The sequence below is a fragment of the Clytia hemisphaerica genome, unplaced genomic scaffold, assembly GCF_902728285.1.
Source record: "Clytia hemisphaerica strain Z4C2 unplaced genomic scaffold, Clytia hemisphaerica genome assembly, whole genome shotgun sequence".
NCBI classification, from domain to species: domain Eukaryota; kingdom Metazoa; phylum Cnidaria; class Hydrozoa; order Leptothecata; family Clytiidae; genus Clytia; species Clytia hemisphaerica.
In genome coordinates, this window is record NW_027104250.1 from 161,606 (window position 1) to 182,403 (window position 20,798).

At 34.5% G+C, this 20,798-nt stretch overlaps 2 protein-coding genes across 2 annotated transcripts; one reads left to right on the forward strand and one right to left on the reverse strand.

The window, feature by feature from the left end:
- Window positions 1-47: 47 nt before the first annotated feature.
- Window positions 48-10,204, reverse strand: LOC136816545 (elongation factor Tu-like). Its single transcript, XM_067072886.1, has 11 exons — window positions 10,027-10,204; window positions 5,475-5,515; window positions 5,095-5,128; window positions 4,611-4,742; window positions 3,445-3,611; window positions 2,962-3,066; window positions 2,644-2,715; window positions 1,960-2,100; window positions 1,621-1,813; window positions 1,130-1,281; window positions 48-813 (listed from the first exon to the last, which is right to left on the reverse strand). The coding sequence occupies exons 1-11, from the start codon at window positions 10,061-10,063 to the stop codon at window positions 553-555; spliced, it is 1,335 nt and encodes a 444-aa protein (XP_066928987.1). The 5' UTR covers window positions 10,064-10,204; the 3' UTR covers window positions 48-552.
- A 171-nt stretch (window positions 10,205-10,375) lies between these two features.
- LOC136816546 (citramalyl-CoA lyase, mitochondrial-like) lies at window positions 10,376-20,015 on the forward strand. Its single transcript, XM_067072888.1, has 7 exons — window positions 10,376-10,667; window positions 16,068-16,256; window positions 16,511-16,700; window positions 17,168-17,281; window positions 17,798-17,851; window positions 18,773-18,897; window positions 19,546-20,015. The coding sequence occupies exons 1-7, from the start codon at window positions 10,461-10,463 to the stop codon at window positions 19,633-19,635; spliced, it is 969 nt and encodes a 322-aa protein (XP_066928989.1). The 5' UTR covers window positions 10,376-10,460; the 3' UTR covers window positions 19,636-20,015.
- The last annotated feature ends 783 nt before the right edge of the window (window positions 20,016-20,798 follow it).

The window sequence follows — 20,798 nt, forward strand, 5'->3', positions numbered from 1 at the left end:
CTCGGAAGTCAAGGCTGATAACTTCTACACTACTGCTCAAAATGAAATTCCAAAATATGCACAATTTATTTCATAAAAAGATTTCCTGAACAAAATACAACAAAAAGTTACGATCAAGTGAATATTTCTTTCTTAGAAGTTTTTAAAGTTTTTAATACTTTATCTATTGGACTAGAAATCAAGGTTTCAACTGACCAAGAGCACGACAAAAACAAAGACCTTTCAGATTATTTTGATGCAGGGAATACTGAAGTCAATACCAGAGAGAAATAAATGAGATAGTTTTCTAAAGTTGTAATAAAAATAAAATTATCTATGTCATAAAATTTCTTATGTCGCATACTAATAATAGTGTTTTGATTGTATTAAGGGTAGGGGATCATCATACCCTCCAACGTCCGTGTAATCTTGACAATATCGTTCACCTTTCAATGTCACATTTTTGATAATATTGGTATTACCTTTACAACCTGCATCTCGATATGACTGTGTCATCGTTCAAAAAATATTGAATCGTATCTCTCATTCGAAAAAAACACTAAATCGTATCTCTCATTCGATCAACTCGGTGATAACCCCAGTACCAACGGTCTTGCTGCCTTCTCTCATGGTGAATCTTAATCCTTTCTCCAAGGGCATCGGGTGCATCAATGTCAGATTGAAATTAGCATCTTCGCCAGGCATAACAAATTCTTTTCCATCGTCCAGTGTGATTGTTGATGCGACATCTCCAGTTCTGACGTACATTTGGGGCGTGTAGTTTGAAACGAATGGTTTGTGGCGGCCGCCCTCTTCTTTTTTAAGAATATATACCTTCAAGAAATGGACATTGTAAACGTTTTTATCGATTTACACATCACATAAATGCAGCAAAGAACACAAATTCTATATTAATATTAAACTAGCCTAAAGAATGATAAAATACCAAATATCGATATAAATCTTGTACTCTTATCAATCACATTACATTACTGCAGGTACACTATGATAGAATTGTATTGCAATTGTTTTCTCAAGCTTGCAAGCACTCATATGCGAAAATCGGGTTAAAGAAAATAAATTCTGTTTTTTACTATGCGAGACAAAAAAGGTAAGCATACAAGAATTCAGAATGATCACAATTCCTCACCTGAGCTCTGCACTTCTTGATAGCCTTGGTGGTTCCTGGTGCACTAAGGACCATGCCACGTTTGACCTCTTCACGTTTCACGCCACGAACAAGACATCCCAGATTATCACCAGCTTCTCCTTGGTCTAACGATTTGTGGAACATCTCCAATCCTACAAATTGAAGTGAGTGAGACCATGTTTTAACGTTACGGTCAATCAAGACTATCAAAAAATACTTCAAGGATACAGCTTACTGGTTTATAAAGTTCTGTGGTTGGTTCTAACCAACAAATTTAGTTTCAGAGTGAAAAGGAACAGAATCGTAAAACGCATAGATATAAACATGGTTTGAGTAACGAGAATTACTTGTTTCGATTCAAATCGGGAAGGGAAACAGTTTAAAATAGACTTCGACGCTCTGGTCATATTTCAAAACTGAATGCAAAACTCAGGGATATGTACGAATTGTATTGTAGAAGAGGAATAAAACTATTCTTTTTAGGTTTTTACCAGTTGCTATCGTCTTGATGGTATTTTTTCCTTGACCTAATAATTCAACTTCGTCTCCCTTCTTGATGACACCTCTCTCGATGCTACCTGTGATGACTGTACCACGTCCAGGGATGGAGAAACTGTCTTCTACTGGCATCAGGAACGGTTTGTCCAAATCACGTTCTGGGAGTGGAATATGTCCATCAACTGCCTGAAGTCAATAAAATTAAATCTAAATCAAAGGACAAAAAGAGAGTAAAAAGCCCATTAACAATTCAGATTTTCCTCCTTTCATTGAAAACCCCCTGTTACAGGTTTATTTAATCTCCTTTTATTGGGGAGTTTTGAAAATCATACCTCAATCAGCTCTCTGATTCGTTCCAGACCAACTTCAGGTAGTTTATCTTCCAAAGCACAGAGAGCAGATCCACAGATGATTGGTGTCTCATCTCCGTCAAATCCGTATTCTGTTAGCAGCTCACGGATTTCCATCTCAACCTGATCAGTGAAAAATAGTGAAACTTTTATTTCGTTAAGTAGACTTTAATACTTCTTTTAATTTGAAGGCACAAGTGAAGATGACAAAAATGAGAAAGGATGTAGATTTTGAAGATTTGCATCACAAACTGTACAGAGTAATCAAAGTATAGTAGGTTGTATGCTAAGTCTACACAATATACAGCTCCAGGCTTTTGTTTTAGGCCTTACTCTTGGTCCATAGGCACCGTTATAGGCAGCCACTAGTGGCCCCCACCGGGAATTTTCTTTTTAATAGGATTGAACATAATAGAAGTTTTTAACAAAAGAAGTTTATCAATAAAAATTTAAAATAAAAGAATGTTTAAAACACAGCTGATTGGCTTAGGTTTGAAAACTCATTTGTTGCACTAAAACTTCAGTGCAAATGCGATGTATCTGGAAAAATGATATTTAAAACTAGAGCAATGAGCATCACGAAGACTAGAGTAAGAGTTTTACGCTCAAAACAAAGGAAGATATGACGTAGCCTAGTTGTATGCTAAGTGAAACGTTCAGACTTACTAATTCCATGAGTTCAGCATCATCAACCATGTCAGCTTTATTGATGAAGACACAGAGATGTTTTACACCAACCTACCAAGCAAACAAAAAAGTGTTACAGTTAAACGAGAAAGAACGAAAGTGTACAATAGTATGGATCTCTCTCACCTTTGAAATCACATTCACAAAACAAAGCATTTGGAGCCAAATATGTTAACAATTTTCAGGGCTTTAATTCTAGACAGTTGTTCTGCATGTTGCATTAATCTAGGTTTTATTAAAAGAGTTTGCCAGATTGGAGCACATATATTATTAGAAAAAAACTAAAGAATACGAGACCTGGTTAGCTAGTAGCAAATGTTCTCTTGTTTGAGGCATTTGACCATCTGTAGCAGCAACAACTAAAATAGCACCATCCATTTGAGCTGCACCAGTAATCATGTTCTATAGGGAGAAGATTTAGGAAAAATTACTTTGATTATATTGATTCAGCTTATGATTTTATTTCCGTTTTTAGAAAAAATTCCTTCAGTTCTGAGACAACAGACTTCATAATAGGAAATCATCATTATCTGTTGAATATGATTTATCTTTAAGAATGAAAATGGATAAAACGCACAATGACTGGTCACGTTTCCAAGAAACCACATTCGACTAAAACATGTATTGCATCTTTATGAGTTGTGCTAAAATATCACCCCTTTTGGTGTACACATCTCCTCTTCATGAAAGCAAATAGCAGTCGCAATATGTGACTTTTGCACAAACAAGGTTGAAACCAAACGAAGCTTGTGAAATTGTATCAAAACTTCATATAATTACCTTGATATAATCTGCGTGACCAGGACAATCAATATGACCGTAATGTCTGGTGTCAGTCTCATATTCAACATGTGCAGCATTGATGGTGATCCCTCGCGCTCGTTCTTCAGGTGCATTGTCAATGTCAGCATATCCTTTGAATTTTGCACCACCTGCCTCAGAGAGTACTGTAGGAAAAAAGTGTAATACATTAAGGATGTTGTATCTAAAATAATCTAATACCGTGTATTTCAAAAATAGTATATAAGAATGTACAAGAATAATGTGTTTTTCAGCCAGAAACAGCTATTTTGTCCACTTTTTGCACTTTTTGAAGCTCAATATCTCGAGGTACAGAAATTACATATACTCATAATATATCTCTAATCTTAATTTTTTGAGAAATATACAACAGGTCTCACTTTTCTCAAACTAAAAGTGTCATGAAATTTTGACCCTATAATTTTTGCCTGAGACCGTCATATTTGTCCAAAAAACACACCAAAGTGTCCGAAAAATGATTGCCACATTATGTTATTTTGATCCCCCTACCACTTAACTTTCCAAAAAATGCATAACAAGTGCTTTGACTAAAAAAATTGCACGATATTACAAATTTCACCCAACTATTCTCTTTTGTACAAGAAAAGAGTGTTTTTCTTGTGATGCAATACAGTCAGCTTAAAGTGTTAATTGATGTAATAAAGATTTTTCGATTTAAACAATTCTTTCTTATTCTTTTGAATAAGAAAGGCCCTTGAATCTTTAGGGGTTAAAAAGTATCAAGAAAAGATTTTTTTCGGTATCTTGTAAGCTTGAATTTGATCCTCTTTTTTATCTCAAAAATGGCGCTCTTTTTGAAAGATAATTTTTTGGAATTTTCTTTATATAAATTTCAAACGCTCAAAATTCAAGTTAGTCTATTCCTCCTTTGAATGGCAAAAAGTTTGGATCTATAACATTTTTAGTTTTCTCACAAACTAACCCAAACCTTGTACAATTTTTTATTTGTACCAATTTTTTTATTTAAAGTTACACTTCAATTTCAAGATTTCAAATATTATCAAATACAAAATAGATGAAAAGCCAAGCTTTAATTTCAGTGTTTGATAACTTTAACATGCTGCTACAGATAAACAGATATGGCAATCTACAGAGGCAAGCCAAGCAAGCATAAGATTAAAAACCTTTTGTAATTGCTGCAGTTAATGTTGTTTTTCCATGATCAACATGACCAATTGTTCCGATGTTTACATGAGGTTTGTCCCTGGAAAATGTTTTCTTTGCTGCTTCAGCCGCATAGTATCGCAGCTGGTTTCCTTGATGAAAAAAAAGTAATGAAATTAATTCACACTGTACTTCTTTCAGAAAACCAAAACACCTCCTTAGAAAATGTATTTATAAATTTGTTATATTTTCATGGATTGAAAATGACTTTCTACAACAAATTGGCTAAATATTTCATTAAACTTTGCTTAATTTTGAAACATAAATGACTCGTTTTCACCTTGCTGGAGACAAAAGTATCTCTGAGATTGAAGAAATTTGAACATGTATCTTAACATTGCTGTTGAAGTGAAAAACACCAATTAAAAATGAACTTGCAACTTGCTTCTGGTTTTCAAGGATTGCACAAACAAAGTTTTGATACTTTCAAAAAAATTAACATACCGTATAATTTTTGAATCAAGCAACAGTGATTTCCCTGTAAATTAGAAATTGGCAATTATTAAAGTTGATAGTTATCAATCAGGGTTCGTTGATCACTTTGAATCAGCATTTCTTAGAATGGATGATTACTTGTAAATAGGCCATCCATATACAGTAAGATACTATTTGAAAAAGTCAAAAGGTTATTTGAAATCACAGAACAAATCGAGTGTGACAGTCCTTCTTTTGATTTTAATTTCTATTTTTTGTAAAAGGTTCATGAATTTGCTTTTTTTGTTGGGCAACACCTAGTTTGGTAACTAAAAATCTTTTTTAAAGTTCTTTAAGTAATAAGTAATCTTATGAGAGTTTCTTTCTAATTTACAAGAGAGTAATATTACCTTTATCAGTAATGATGTATTCTTCACACCATGTTGTAAGGCTAAAAATGTAAACCAGAAAAACATCTAAAACATACATTAGTTACTAAAGAATATCGTATCCAATCGTTTCTAAAATATTAAGGAAAACCCACTGCACGGTCTGCCATATTCCATCTCTGCACAAACGGCACCGAAAAAAATTTCTAGGTACCCTTACATAAATAACAATTACGAGCAAAGTCTTTCGTCTACCGGCATAATTTTTTCCCCATACTTTCGCCACGTAATTCCTGCTTTTCCCCGATCAGCGCTTTGCTGGGGTTTTCCTCTGGATTCGGGTCAAAAGAGACATTTCAGTTTTGTTTTCTGATTTTCTTTGAAACTTTAAAAGTTTTACCGTGAGATTGAGTAATTTGCATCAGTTAGTAATTAGCCCTCAAATGAATGACCTGTCTGTTTATTAAAATACAAAGTAAAATCAAAACAAAAATGGTATAGTAGAGTTGCGAGCGGAGCTGTGTAGTTCATTTGTTTTGAAATTTTGCTGCTTTGACATGTGCGTTTGCGTAGGGTAAAATGACGAAATGCGAAAATCGATTTTGGCAAAACTTTTTTGAAAAACGACCCTACAAGATTTGACTATATCTTTTTATTCCATGAAGCAATTACTTTCAAATAAAAAATATATTGACAATGAATGGGTAAGCTTTCTAGAAATCCAAACATAAATTGCATAGCTTTTACCAAAAAATAGCACTTTAGGCTGCTTTAGGATCAGCAACAGTCAAAAACCAGCTATGTTCAGAGTTACAGGAATTAATTCCATGTTTGTTTTGATCTGAAATTTTCAGTAGGGGTGGCGGCCAACATGGTTCCCTCAATCATATCAAGGAGGCGTGGGACAGGGGTAAGAGAATTAAAGTTTCTAAGTAAAATCTTAATTATCAGCCAAAAAAGTGCCTTTTTTTGTCCATATCTTTTGGATAGATAGTCCCAGCCTTGTGCCGCCTTCAAAGCTTCCTATACCTTTTGTCCTTCCGAAAAACCAAAAATATTGGCCTTAATTGTTTGCTTTCAGTTCCTGTAGCCAGTAGTGTGACCCCACGGGTTTTTCAATAGAGCTGTCACATGACTCAAATTCTGCGTCTTATTGGACTAGAGAAAGCGAAAGTGAAATCGCGCGATCTAATTGGAAAAAAATCCATGTGAACTGACACAAAAATAATTCTCATTCTAAAACAAGATGGCGGCAAGAAAAACATGTCTTTTGCTTTGGACAAAAGGTTGTAAATTCTGGTTGTAGTTGATTTTAAGGTTTTATCTTATCTTATCTCATTTACTTTAATTAGTGAGGCTTCTTCAATGTTTGGGGAAGGTAAGTCTATAAAACTTATTTGTTTTTCGGTGAAAAAAGTGTTTAAAGGATTTTTTGTGCTCAAGGTTTATTTTTCATTGCTATTGGTCTTCAATCTTAAATAGATAGGGTTGCCACAGGTTTGCCAAGTTCAAAACTCCAGACTTTTAGTCTAAAAAGCCATGTTTTTCCAGATTTTTTACCTGAAAATATCAGAGAATTTCCAGATATTTTTACAAAAAACCCAATATTTTCCAGACATTTTATCCATTAGGAAGGTTTTCAGCCTTTCCTTAACGTCATTTGAAAGACCAGATTGAGGAATACAACGTAATGAGAAATTTAAGAATGAACGTGATTTAAAGATTTGGTTGCAAGCGTAACGAGCAGAAATTTTTAGGAATTTCAAATGCCATAGGGTAAAAGTTTCCTATTACCGGAAAGTTTACTAGGCTTCATTCAGGACTATTTCCTTCAAATTCTATTCTTTTCCAGACATGTACGCCAATTCCAGACTTTTCTAGACAGGTATGCCAATTCCAGACTTTCCAGACATTTCCAGACTTTAACCTAATTCCAGACATTTCTGACAGACGTGGCAACCCTGATCAGCCCTGATAGATGAACGAGTATTTCACTATCAGTTATGATTTCTTCACAGAACATAGTAAAACTATTCAGGAATTTGGACCTTTTTACAGAATTCCAAAAAATGTTGATTGGTCAGTCATTTGATGGCTATGCATGCAAGTTTCCCTCCACTGATGCAAGTTACCCGGCTTCACGGTAATTCTAAACGTGTGGACAGGGTGTGCACTCATTGGGATTTTTTGCGCAGAACAAGGAAGAATTTACATAAATGAACTTCAATGCATTAGTACTTACCTTTAAATCATCCAAATCTGTTTATTCTTATTTTTAAATCAATCAGGAATTATCAGGGAAACAAACAAGTAAAACAAACTGCATATTTTCTTTCCAAAGATATTGATGTTTTTCGACGTCAATAGGTAGGTTTCCGACTTTCCGACAGAAAAGTGTCAGATTTTTAAGATAGAAAGTGAGTCGGTCGGACGACGCGAACACAACGTCAGGAGTTCTATCCTAATTAAGCATATTTTTTCGATCGCACAGACTTTCTTAATTAGGATTATCCCTTTGTTTTTCAATCCTAATTAAGAATATATATAGAATTTCCAGTTTTTTTCCAAAAATACAAATTTCCGCAGATTCTTATCAGCCTCTAATGAAAGAATTTAGTGTGTAGAGCAGATTTTGAAAGTTTGATACAGTAATATGAATGGAGTCTTGAGTTATGACATTTAGAAAAATGTTCTATTACCCGGGACAAAAATCTATACCGTAGCCAGAGGGGGGGTCCATGTACAAAAAAGCGGCATGTATCATGGGGTGGGTGGGTTTTTTCAAAAAAATTTTGCTGTTTAGTACTTGTGTACTATATATGGGGGTGTCAGGGTCAAAGTTGATCGAACGTTAATCGAAGTTGATCGAACGTTAATCGAAGCTTGTCGAACTGAATAATCGAAACCAATCGAATTTCACATGTTTTTCGGTTTCGATTAGAATTTGATTGGCGTTCGATCAATTCGGCTAATCGAAAATCAATCATTCGTTTGGATTCGAGTAAATTCGATTAATACACCTTTCCCGTAATTCGTAAAACTAATGCGCGCGCATTATTTTGATGCTCTCCACCGTTTGGTCTCTGGAGGTAAACAAACCCGTTTTTGCCTGCCTGCGTTCCCCCTTAGGGAAAGTTGGTTTTTTGAGCTTTTCTTAAGTTCTGTCGAACAAAATCCCCTCAAATTTTAGTATGTTCAACCTATTCATGATATTATACCACCCTGAAAATATTTTGCCAAAAGAAGGTCGCTGTCAAAAGTTAGAGGCTCAAATCCCACTTTCCCTAACCCCTCGCAGGCAAAAACGCGTTTTTTACCTCCCAAACAATTTTATACACAACGGTGGAGCGCACATTTTCCCGGGCCATTTCTGAGAAATTTGAATTACGGGAAAGGTGTATTCCATTGGTTCGATTGCAATCGAACGTTCGATTGACATCCCCTGGTAGCGACTCCAGAAGTCACGCAACTATCGTTGACGTCAAACCAAATGTTTCATTTTTCCGTGAACTTTGAACCCTTCTAACTTTTCTTCTATGTATGCTTAAGCGTTCCGGTTTTTACTAAAAGAAAGCCCGTGATCTTAGCTTTCCAGCGGTATATAACACTGTGGACACGGGCTAGACGGCAAATTGGTAAAATGCCGAACGTTTTGCAACATTTTGAAAATTGTTTGCCGACGGGAGAAAAGAAATTTGCAACTTTCGAAGAATAAATGTGTCTGGAAATGGAGGAAAAAGTAATTGGAGGCTGAAACTTTGTATGTTTATCAGAAAAAGGGTGAGGAATTCAAAATCACATTCGCTAATCTAGTTCTTTCATTTTCATGTATTTTTTAACTTTTTTTCTTCTTTAGCATGGGAATGTCCCCAAAAAAAGTTTTTATTTCTGCCGAAATGGATTTTCTTTTCATTTGGGGTTTCTACTTTCAGAAAAACTTATTTCTACTCATAAGTTTTTGTTCCTCCATTTCCAGAGGCCCCTTGAAAATGGGTCCTACCACCTTTTTTGACTCATTTCAACCTTTTCCAAGCTATTTTCTTCAAAAACAAAAATAAAACAATGCAATGTCTTCTTTTTTCAAAAAAAGATATATCTTTCGTTATTTTGATAAATATACTAAATATTTTACAAATATTTCTATATAATAATATTTTAACACCATCAAAGAATTCTCCCTCCAAATTTGAGGTCTCTAGCTACACTAGAAAAAGAGATATGCAAAATTTAAGAAGCATGACTGGAAAATTTCTTTTTTTTCTTTTTTGACACATTTTTCGAATTTATCCAAGGTATTTTCCTAACCCTTTTTTGACATTTTTAGTCAAAATTTTGACACTAAAATTTGAATATCTTTACAACCACTTATCCTCTGGAGGCCTATGACCCCTCATTTTCTTTCTTTTTCAAAGCTCTACAAGATAGGATAGATTTTGAAAAAAAAATTAAAACTTGAAAAATCTTCTGGAGTTGCTACCCCTGGATTATAGCAAAATAAAAAATTGACTTTCGTATGAAAAAGTCAGAACCAAATGAAAGTAGAAGAAAATTCTTAGAATATTACAACCCATACCTTTTGAAGAAATGGCATATTTCAGTATTCCGTGCATCTTGGTTTTGTTTTGTCCTGGTTTGCCTTGTCCTTGTTCAGTATTATGTAATAAAATTTATTCTAAAAATTCATTTAAAATGTGAAATTTCGACTTCGAAGTGCTCACATGCAGGAAGATAGCATACTTTAAAAGTACAATATTAATTTTAGGGAGATACGATTTCTAATATTATGTCCGCTCCAAAGAAACTGTTGTTTTTTATCTCCATAGTATTATGAACTTTTGAGGAGTGTTTTCTAGACAAGTTTATTTTTACCTGCCTTCAAACCTAATTCTTTTTTAAGAAAGTGTTCATTTGCCCAAGAAAAACCCAGAGAATAGATGTAGCCCGATGTCCGAAATTCCGAAGTTTCGGTCTGTATTCAGGTAGTAAATTCTTCGAAATGACGGCAAGATGGCGGCAAATCTTTCACTTTCGATTTTGAAAAAAGTAGCTCAAGTCAAGATTATTCGTTATTCATCATCGATTGCAGGATTTAAACCTCGACGTTCTCTTTTATATGTTCCTGGAGATGAAAACAAGAAAGTACAAAAGGCATCTGGTTTAGATGCTGATGTTGTTGTCCTAGATTGTGAAGATGGAGTTGCTCAATCAAAAAAGGTTAGCTTTTCGTTAACTTTTATTATTAACGTATTAACAATTAATAATATTAAAACTATTAATTAATAGTTAATTACAGCTCCTGTTTTTTGCTTGAATCTTGAGTTCTGTTTCTTGTAAATACTGTGATTGAGGTAGATGTTCAGGGCTATGCATGTTTTTTGCCTCCACTGATGATGCAAGTTGCCCGACTTCACGGTAACTCTTGCATCAAAGGCAGTTAATTTCATACTCAAAGTTTCATGCCATCCAAGATGGCAATCTTCAGTGAATACCTGTGTTATTCTTTTCTCTTTACAGAATCAAAACAAGCCATCGACATTAACAAATTCCACACGTTTCCTCATCATCAGAAACTTTTAAATTATCTGCCATTGTGACTTTCTTGAGTTGAAGCCGTTCCGAAATTAACCAATCGGTATTCTAAAATATGGCCTGTATGAAAAGTTTGAACAATGTCAACCTCCAAATTTAAATAAAGGAACAACTTCCCAAGAAAAAGATCTATGGGTGAGAAGACACCCACTGAGATCCCTACATCGTCGGATGCTATTTCCCTGAAATTGCAGCTCACACTGACCTATTAACATTTTGCAGATTTTTTTACTTGCGCCAAAATTAGAAAATGTTTGTTTCCAGAAATCGATGTCGATGGGGTGAATTTTTTTTTGAGAGTCGCCTGGCCTCAAATTTATATTTGTTTCACTTTTTTGCACCAATTCTTCAAATTGAAAAAAATTTAAAAATTAAAGTTCATCTTTTATTCAACCAGGCGTCCGCGCTCGATAGGATCGATCATCGGAACGGCTCGATGACGGATCAATATGTGATCGATGGATTACCGTAGAGTCGTTTAATATCGACATACGTCTTGCAATCTCGACATAGCTGTAGGCTGGTCTTCGAAATCAAAAATCAAACATAAACAAATACATACCAAAGTTATCAATCAATCACTAAATTGTTCTCTCTCTCTATCTACGTCACAGATTGTTAATATAATATGAGAAATGTGAACTGTTATTACTTATATTTGAAAAGAACACTTTAACGATGTAGTAATCACTAAAAAACTAATTAGCATGCTTTCAACGAAGATGCCGAAATCACAACAACATTTTGCACGCGAGGAATTTTTTAGTAGACCTTTTTACCGTGAACCGAAAATAATTAAAAGAACCCGGTTTCCTTATGAATTTGAAAAGGGACCGGGTGTGCTAGGTGCGGCGTCTAGAAGTTTAACGCGGCCTCCTAGCGCCTAGAGCGTGTGCTTGCAATAAATAAAAAGGAGATGGAAACCAGGTCGACTAAGCCCGCGAATTATTTTTATCACGTGACTTGAAGCGTAATAAAGTTGTAAAATTTTAATGATGGACACGAGAAAGTTACGAGGAAGTTTGCATGCGTTTCGTGTGTTGTGTAAAACAGCTTATAATTTGGCTGTTTATTTTAATTGAAAGGATGGCAATGTTTACTGAACTTCTAGTTTAATGGATGAACTTGTTCGATAAGAATGATACCAAGAATTTCATTCAAGGTTTGTTTTGATTATTTTACAGATCCGGTGTCTAGATTGCAAGACGTATGTCGAGATTAGACGACTCTACGGTACTTATCGATCCGGATATGATAGGAGATCGATAGAGGATCGATAGTCAAGTTTTTTTAAGTTTATGATTAGTTATCGATCTATCATCGATCTATCATCGATCTTTTATCGATCTTATCGACCCTATCGACTCTTTCTAGAAATCGAGCTCTAATATTAATCGATCTTTCTCGCTATCGTTTACCTATCGACACCTATCGATTACCTATCGACACCTATCGATTACCTATCGACACCTCTATCGATCCAATCAAAATATCGACCGTTTTTTTATATTGATTAATCGATCCATATCGATCTAATGGCGTCAAACCGGATTTACTTATCGGTACTTGTCTGGCACCCGATGTAGAAATTTTCTTTCGACACGCTAAAGCTAAGGGGACACGGAAACAATTTTTATGCGATTGCAACAAAAACATTTTTTTGTTGCAATCGCATAAATGTGTTTCACTGTGTCCCCACGTTAAATCTCCTTGATTGGCAACTTTTTTCGCTCAAAGTTTTTGTTGCTGAAGCAAAAATAAAATTCAAATCGATTTGAATTTTATTTTTGTTTCTGCAACAAAATTTTCATGTTGCAAATGAGAATTATACAAAAACCCTTGTGTCCCCTCTCCTTGAGAAGATTCCTTGAAACATTTTTTTCATTTAGCCAATCAAATTCTTTTATACAACTCAAAACAAATTATGACATAATCTTCTCATTTTTAACACGCAAGACATGAGTTCAAAATGGTGGAGTTGCTTTGATTTCATTTTTATGATTTTGTTTCGTGTGCTAGGCCTATACGACACGGTGTAAAATTTCATTGCGATTGCGACAATTTGTTTTTGTTGCAATTGCACAAAAATTGTTTCCGTGTCCCCTTAGCTTAAGAAAGCTCTGGGAAAAGGTCGGGGAAACTTTCAACATTAGAGCCTGAAAAATTAAATAAGCTTATTTGAGGATTTCGTCGCATCAAAATAAGAAAGCCTTAAGTCCATTTTTGTAGTTTTGAGAAAATCAAGTTTAAAGGTTTGAAATGGCTGCCACTTTTGACCATGTTGGGTTAGCTAGCTGCTTTTTTGATATGAATATAAATGAAGAAAGATCTTTCAAGTTCTAAAGTATCAACATTGTCACTTATACCATTGCGGAGATATGAATGCTTCTTCATAGCATGTTTTTCGAGAATGGACTTAAACCTTTTTTTCTATGTAAATTTCCTTGATTAAAACTGAAAATTTGAAAAATTTCCAGTGAAAAAGTGTCTTAACTCCAAAATGGACTTAAGACTTTCTTGCTTTAAACTTTCTTAACTTTTTTGAACCTTTTAACTAAAACCTTAATCTAAAAGGTCCTAAAGTCCAACTAAAATGACAATGGACTTAAGACTTTCTTAACTTGAGAAAATTTCAAAAATAAAAATTCTTATTTTTCAAAAAACTTAAAATTAGGCCACTTTAGGTTGGTTTTTGATGGATTTAAGCCAAAAATTCGATAAAAAATGGGGCGTAAACCATCGGTATGGTCATAACTCAATTTTTGAAAAAATGGACTTAAGGCTTTCTTATTTTGATGCGACGTACGGGCTCGATGTATGATCGATACATGATCGATACATTATAGATGCATAATCGATGCATAATCGATTAACGATCGATGACGAATCGATTAACGATCGAGCGATCGAGATTAACGATTAACAATCGATGACGAATCGATGACGAATCGATTAACGATCGATGACGAATCGATTAATGATCGATGACGAATCGATTAACGATCGATGACGAATCGATTAACGATCGATGACGAATCGATATACTCGATTGAAATACTAGCTCGATAATGGATCAACGGAGGATCGATACTCAAGACTTTTTAATGGCTGAATCTTCCATCGATCTCCTATCCGGATCGATAAGTAATCCATCGATCACATATCGATCCGTCATCGAGCCGTTCCGATGATCGATCCTATCAAGCGCGGACGCCTGGATTCAATGATTTTTTACAGCACTTTGTTGACAATCTAACTCAAATTCCCACTTTCTTCAGAAAATTGATGATGAGAAAAAGCCTTAGCCTTAGGATCACGGATCGAAACAAATATATTGTGAGTGGTCCTAAATCCGACAGCCCTGCCTAAATCCGACCCCCAAATAACTGCTATGAAAAATATTCAATGTTTACAAACATTCCCTCTCCAAGTTGAACGATAAACTATTACAATAACTTTCGAAACAAAACATCTAACAAGATCATGACTAGTGTGAGTTGTAAAATAATTACCTTCATTATTATTCTGAATCGATTGCTCGTGTTTAAAACATTAACAATTTTGTAATAAAAAATTATTTTTTTTATAAGAAGCAATTATTTTTATTTGGTTCAATTAGTTCGGTGTATCAAATCTCTCAGTTTAGTTGACACTTCAGTATCTTCATTGCGCCACAGCGAAAGGTTTGTTTTTATTTTAGTTTGTATCTTTGAAAGACCCCATCGGATTTAGGCAGGGCTGTCGGATTTAGGACCACTCACGGTATGAAGGGTGAGATTTTGAAGCCACCCGTCATGCAAGGCACTGATAGGCCACGAGCGCCAAAAAGAAGGGCCGTGTGAAATGTGGCAATCTCATTGGTGGAAATTTGATAAACAACTGCCAGTTAGGAACATTTGGCAAGTTCCTGTACGCGGCCGCAATCAAAAAAATCATAACCACACTCATAAAAAAATTGTGTTTGTGTCTTTTTTTAATGTTTTTTGCCTAGATGATATAGCAAACATAGTAAGTATAAGCAGACTGTGCCTTTAATTGGCTGTAAAAAAATTATGCGTTGGTAGAAATTTCTTCAACTTTCAACAATGATAGAACACACCTATTTAAAAAAAATTAACCAGTGCATTTTTCATCTTTCTACTTCTTCATCTTCCATGAAGCTCTCAAAGTTAAATAGAATTAAGCACATAATATATTCTTATAATTGTGAAATGTCGTTTGCGCTTTCGCTACGGTGGAGTGCATGACGTAACTCGCGCGGCAACAAACTCGCCTTCTGTTGGCTGGTCATATTGGGCGTTTTGGCGTTACCACCCTCAAAGCAAAGGGCGCCTTCGTCATTCCGTAACTCCGTAACACCATTTTAAATGAGTTAACAATAGATCCAAAAGGGCGCCCTCATCAAGAAAGATCATTTGCTTTGGTCTCCGGCTTTGGGAAGCAGTAGTGTTTTTGATTGTTTTCGATGGAAAATGGTAAGAAACTTAAGTTTACAAGTGTCATTCAGTTTTTGCTGGCTGATAGAATGGCAGGATCCTGGATGGTTTCCCTAACTGACTGCGAAGGAGCGCCAGGAAGCTATCAGTAGAAGAAATCACTTTTGTTTTTGTTGCAGATTTTGATATAAATCTCTCACAGGGATTGCTTGTTAATGTGAAGTGTTAACTTGTCAGCATTGTATTGTTGCAGTCTAGTTTCTAATCCTGATATAGAAGTGTAAGTCTAGACTGCTAGTGTGAATAAGGGTATTGACCAACTGTTTTACCAACCCCTTTCCCCCCTATGGAAATTTGGGGATAGAACCCTCTGGAAAGTAAAATTTTGTAAAAAAGGGAATGGAAAACAACTATTGATGCCAGCTTATGAGGAGAGAATCCCTTGAAATTTTCTCAAACTTTCAACAATAATAAATAATGTTGTTCACCAAAAGATAGTTGGTCTATTGCAAAGTTCAGGTACATATCGGATGCACAAAAATGCAACGAATTTCCTAACAGACCCTTGCCTTTTCCTTTTCCATTCTAGGCTGAATGCAGAGACAATATTTGTAGATTGCTACCAACGTTAGATTTTGGTCGGAGTGAATCTGCTGTGAGGATCAATGGTATCGACACAGAATATGCTGCTGAAGATATTAAAGCAGTTTTTTCTTCTGAAACCTTGCCCAAAGCTTTGATGGTTCCCAAAATTGAAGAAAGAGATCAATTAGTATGGGTGAGTATCAATTCTTTTTTACCTTTCCTTGCGCACAATAAGCTCAGTTTTCAATCACTCAAACGTTTCAATTTCAAAACATTGAGAACACTGGGATCCAGAACAGAATACAAAATGGCGCACTAGTAGTTAGAGATTGCATGACTTGAATTCAATGGTTGCAGTGTTATATATAAATGAATCGAATATAAATATATTTTTGGTTTTATTTTTTTCTCAACAAAATGAATAAAAAATTAATTTTTCCTTTTTAGTTTAAATCAAAAGTGAATGATCTTATGAAAAACCACACCAACCAATCACCATTAAAAGTGATTTGTCAAACAGAAACTCCAATTGGAATGATGAATCTGCGTGGAATCTTGGAAGAATGTTTGATACCAGATAAGAATTTACAATTCGAAGCTTTTGTATTTGGTTCAGATGATTTTTTAGCTAGTATTGGTAAGAACTGTAAACTTTGTTGTAAGGGGCTATTCAAGATCTTACCCCCCCCCCTGGACTGCCCTGGACAACAGATCTCACCGGTGTAGTGAAAAATCTGAAAAATTTGACTTGTTTTAGGGGAAAACTTGCTCTGATTATGGGTAACAAAATATCCAATATATCCTTCACCCCCATGTAGAAAGATTTTCTGGAAGTGCCCAAGTTTCATACTTGTGTAAATTTGAGTGAAAATTTCATGGTCATTCCTCACATTAAAATCTACAATATCTCAACTGACTTGGATTTAGGTTTACACAAATTTTTTATCTTAAATCTTTCTTGGGCCAGGCAGGGAGCTGAACTTTTGTTGGTACATCCAGTTAAACTAATGAAAACCAAATGACACATTCTAAAGCTTTGTGTTAATATTATTTGTCTTTGTTTTTTAGTAAATGTTGTAATTTTTATAATGTTTTACATACTAGGTGGCACAAGGACGGAGTCAGCCATCGAATTACTTTTTGCACGCCAAAATTTTATTATGCATGTCAAAGGGTTTGGTCTACAAGCTATTGATATGGTTTACATCAACTTCAAAGGTACATAAAGCTAATTTAATGGATCATTTATGCCAGTGCAAAGTAGGGCGTTTTTATACGCACTTTACCTCCTTCAAGGGTTGTTCCTCAATTAATGAACATTGTCTGTACTTTCTGTACCTCGAAAGATGGTTTTATGAAAATATTTCTGGAATTGATTCTTGACATTTACGAACAATTTATTCAATTGAGGGAAAAATTTATTTTTTACAAAATTCTGAGATTAAATGAATGGCGTACAGTAGCACATATCTACAATTTAAATAAATACTCCCATTATGTCAAGTTTTTCACAAAATTGATATCCCAACGTAGTACAGTACTTTTATTCCAAGTATCATTATTTTAATACATTTCATACACATCAAATCAAAAGGACGTGGTATACATTTTTGGGTTGATACTGAACCCTCCAAAAACAACATCACAATGGTGATGCAGCAGCCAGCAATAATCGGTGCAGAAAAGTTATCATAGTGATGTTGTGTCTCATTTTATTTTTCATCCAATCTTTAGATCAAGAAGGTCTTGAAAGGCAATCATCAGATGGAGCCAAAATGGGTTTTACAGGTTTGCCTTTTAACTTTTGTCTGCAAATTATAAACATAAGCGGGTTTAATGGACATTCTAACCAAAGCGGCCGGTGTATTTCTTTGTAGCCCTGGAGCCACTTATAGCTATTAGATAGACTGGATGGTGCTGATAAGTGGCTCCGTATTATTAGCTGACTCAATTTTTTGGCGTTGCTTGCGGTGGTAGCAAATCCATACCACCATACCCAGTCCCTTTTTGGAGAAAAAGAAACACCAAACTACACCCAAAAGACCATTTTTTTCAAATTTGGTAGGTATTTATGTTTTTTTTATAGTTTCATAAACTTTTATGGAGTTTTAGAATGAAATTTGTTGTTTTATTATTTTCATATAATTTTTGAAAAGTAAAAATGAAAAATTCCAAGATGGCGAAATCCTCTAGTCTACTTCGCTGGACTTAGTGTCATCAAAAGCATCAGTAAGCAAAGTTCAGTCAGAATATAACACTCTAGTCTAGTTTATTTGTGACTGTCCAATTTTCTCGCTTTATGTATGACTCTCGATTAAAGATCAAAACTATACTCGAAATGTAAAATTTCATCGCTACTAGATCGCTTTAAAAACCATACCAAGACTGAACCGATTTGTTAATATTTTTAATGTATTTTCTTTAAAGTCAAAAAAGGTGTACAAATCTGTACCTAGCACTAGTAGCTAATAAAGTTTGATTGCCTGTTTTACAAAATGAATTATTTCTCATCATCTGTTGATGCCCAAACGCTGACGATTTCTTCTGTAGTGTATTTTAGTTTATTATAATTTAAAAATATTTTGCAAAATTTTTTACCTTGTACGAAAGCATGGTTTTGACAGCAAACGCTTTCTTGCTGAGTTGTCATATACATTTCAAATTTATTCATCTCATGTTAAAAAACCTAATCCTTCAAACATTTTTTAGGAAAGCAGATCATTCATCCAGCACAAATAGACGTTGTAAACAAAGCTTTTGCACCTACTGAAGAACGAATCGATTATGCTGAAAGATTGGTCAAAGCATTCGATGCACACCAACTTACTGGGAAGGTAGGAAAAACCGCATACTGTCCTGACAGGCTGCCCCCCGTTTTGAATATGAAAAACAACTTTTTTATCCTCCCTTTTTCATCCCACTAGATGACACTTATCCAATTTTCCCCACCCTTTTCCAATTTTCTCTTAAAAAATCTCCCCTTTTCGCGAGACAGCTTCCCTCGCGAAATAATTTAATTTTCGCTGGACTTATTTTCGCGAATTGGAAAATTTTTTGCAGATTTTCACATTTTTCGTTAGTTTGATTACGAGATTTAGTGTGTACAGTAGAGTCTCCATAACTCGAACGGCTACGAGGAATGAAAATTTATTCGAATTATAGAGACATTCAAGTAATGGAGACACATTCAAGAGAGTTTCTTAGCTGAAAGAATTTTTAGCTTAAACAAACTTAATTTTCGCGAGGATTACATTTTGCGAATTTAGCGAGAGATGAGATTTTGAAATTTTTTGCGAGGGATTATATATTGCGAAAAAGGCAAAATTCGAATGCGAAATATAATCCTCGCAAAAATGTTTTACCTGTTAAAGCTTTCTATAATCTAGAACCTCTATTCTTCTTTGAACAATTTTGAAGGTATTTAATAATGTAAGACGTGAAATTTTTAATAGATCAATTTTCCATTTCACCTTCTTCTCCAGGGAGCTTTCGCTTTCGAAGGGAATATGATCGATATGCCAACTGTCCTTCAAGCCCAAAACATTCTGAACCTCGCAAAGGCTATTGCTTGAGAGGATGCAATTGTCAAGATATTATACAAGGAAAGGGCATGACATGTATTAAATTTCATTGGTGAGTCATTATTTATTTGGCTCTTAGTGTCCAACCTGATTTTAAAGACAATTTCTGTGCCATGATCAACTAGTTGTTTCATTTGAAATGAAATTGAAACTGGATTTATGTTTTTCTCGATAATTTCTAGAGAGTAGTACAGTACACAATGGCAATAACATAGAAATGTTTTAGTTTGATGTTTGTTGTCCAATGAATGGATAATACAACTTTAACTATGAGCCAAGTTCTACTGAAAACTGAAATTTTTATAAAAATGTATTTGAAATTATTTTTTTTTTGATAAATGATAAAATAATAAAATATTAACAATTTTCTCAAAATGTTTGCAATAAATATTCTTTTTATTTTTGAAGGGGAAAATATCCCTTATTCTTCTGTCATCTTTGGATTTATTTGTAAAATGTTACTGAGGCTCAGTCGGATTGTGCATGTTAAGACTTGGACGAGCTTATGGTTGAATTGTAATAATAAGCATGAGTGTCCAAGGAATGTCTTGTAAATTGAATAAGAAATAAAGAAAATGAAATAATAGCATAAAATATATTAATGCTTGTAACTCGTTTGATTACTAATACCAACTTTGACAAAGCATGTCCAAATGAATATCAGCAATTTATTATGCTGGTAACATCTTAATTAAGACATATATTCAAAACATCAAATGAACATGAACGTCTTGATTATGATCAGTGCCAAAGCATGTCCAAAAGAATATCAGTATATTTATTATGCTGCTGATATCTTAATTAAGACATATTCAAAACATCAAATGGACGTCTTGATTATGATCAATGCCTCCTATTCATTAAATTATAGAAGAAACTCAGGGGGTTTAATCCTCTTGTAAAGCTTTATCCTCTTGTAAAGCTTGTACATTAAATATTTTTATAAGTATGTCAGAAATATTAGATTGAAGAATGCATTTTTTTCAGCTTTTCAAGCTACAAGTCTCCAAATACTATGAAAGTTTTGGGTGTAATTTGCTTAGAAAATACATGTTTTAGTGTCCAAAAAGTCTTGGGATATTCTTACAATGTTTTTGTCTCAAAGCTTTGTACCATTATATAAATTGGTCTTGTAAAAACGTCCCAGCTGACAC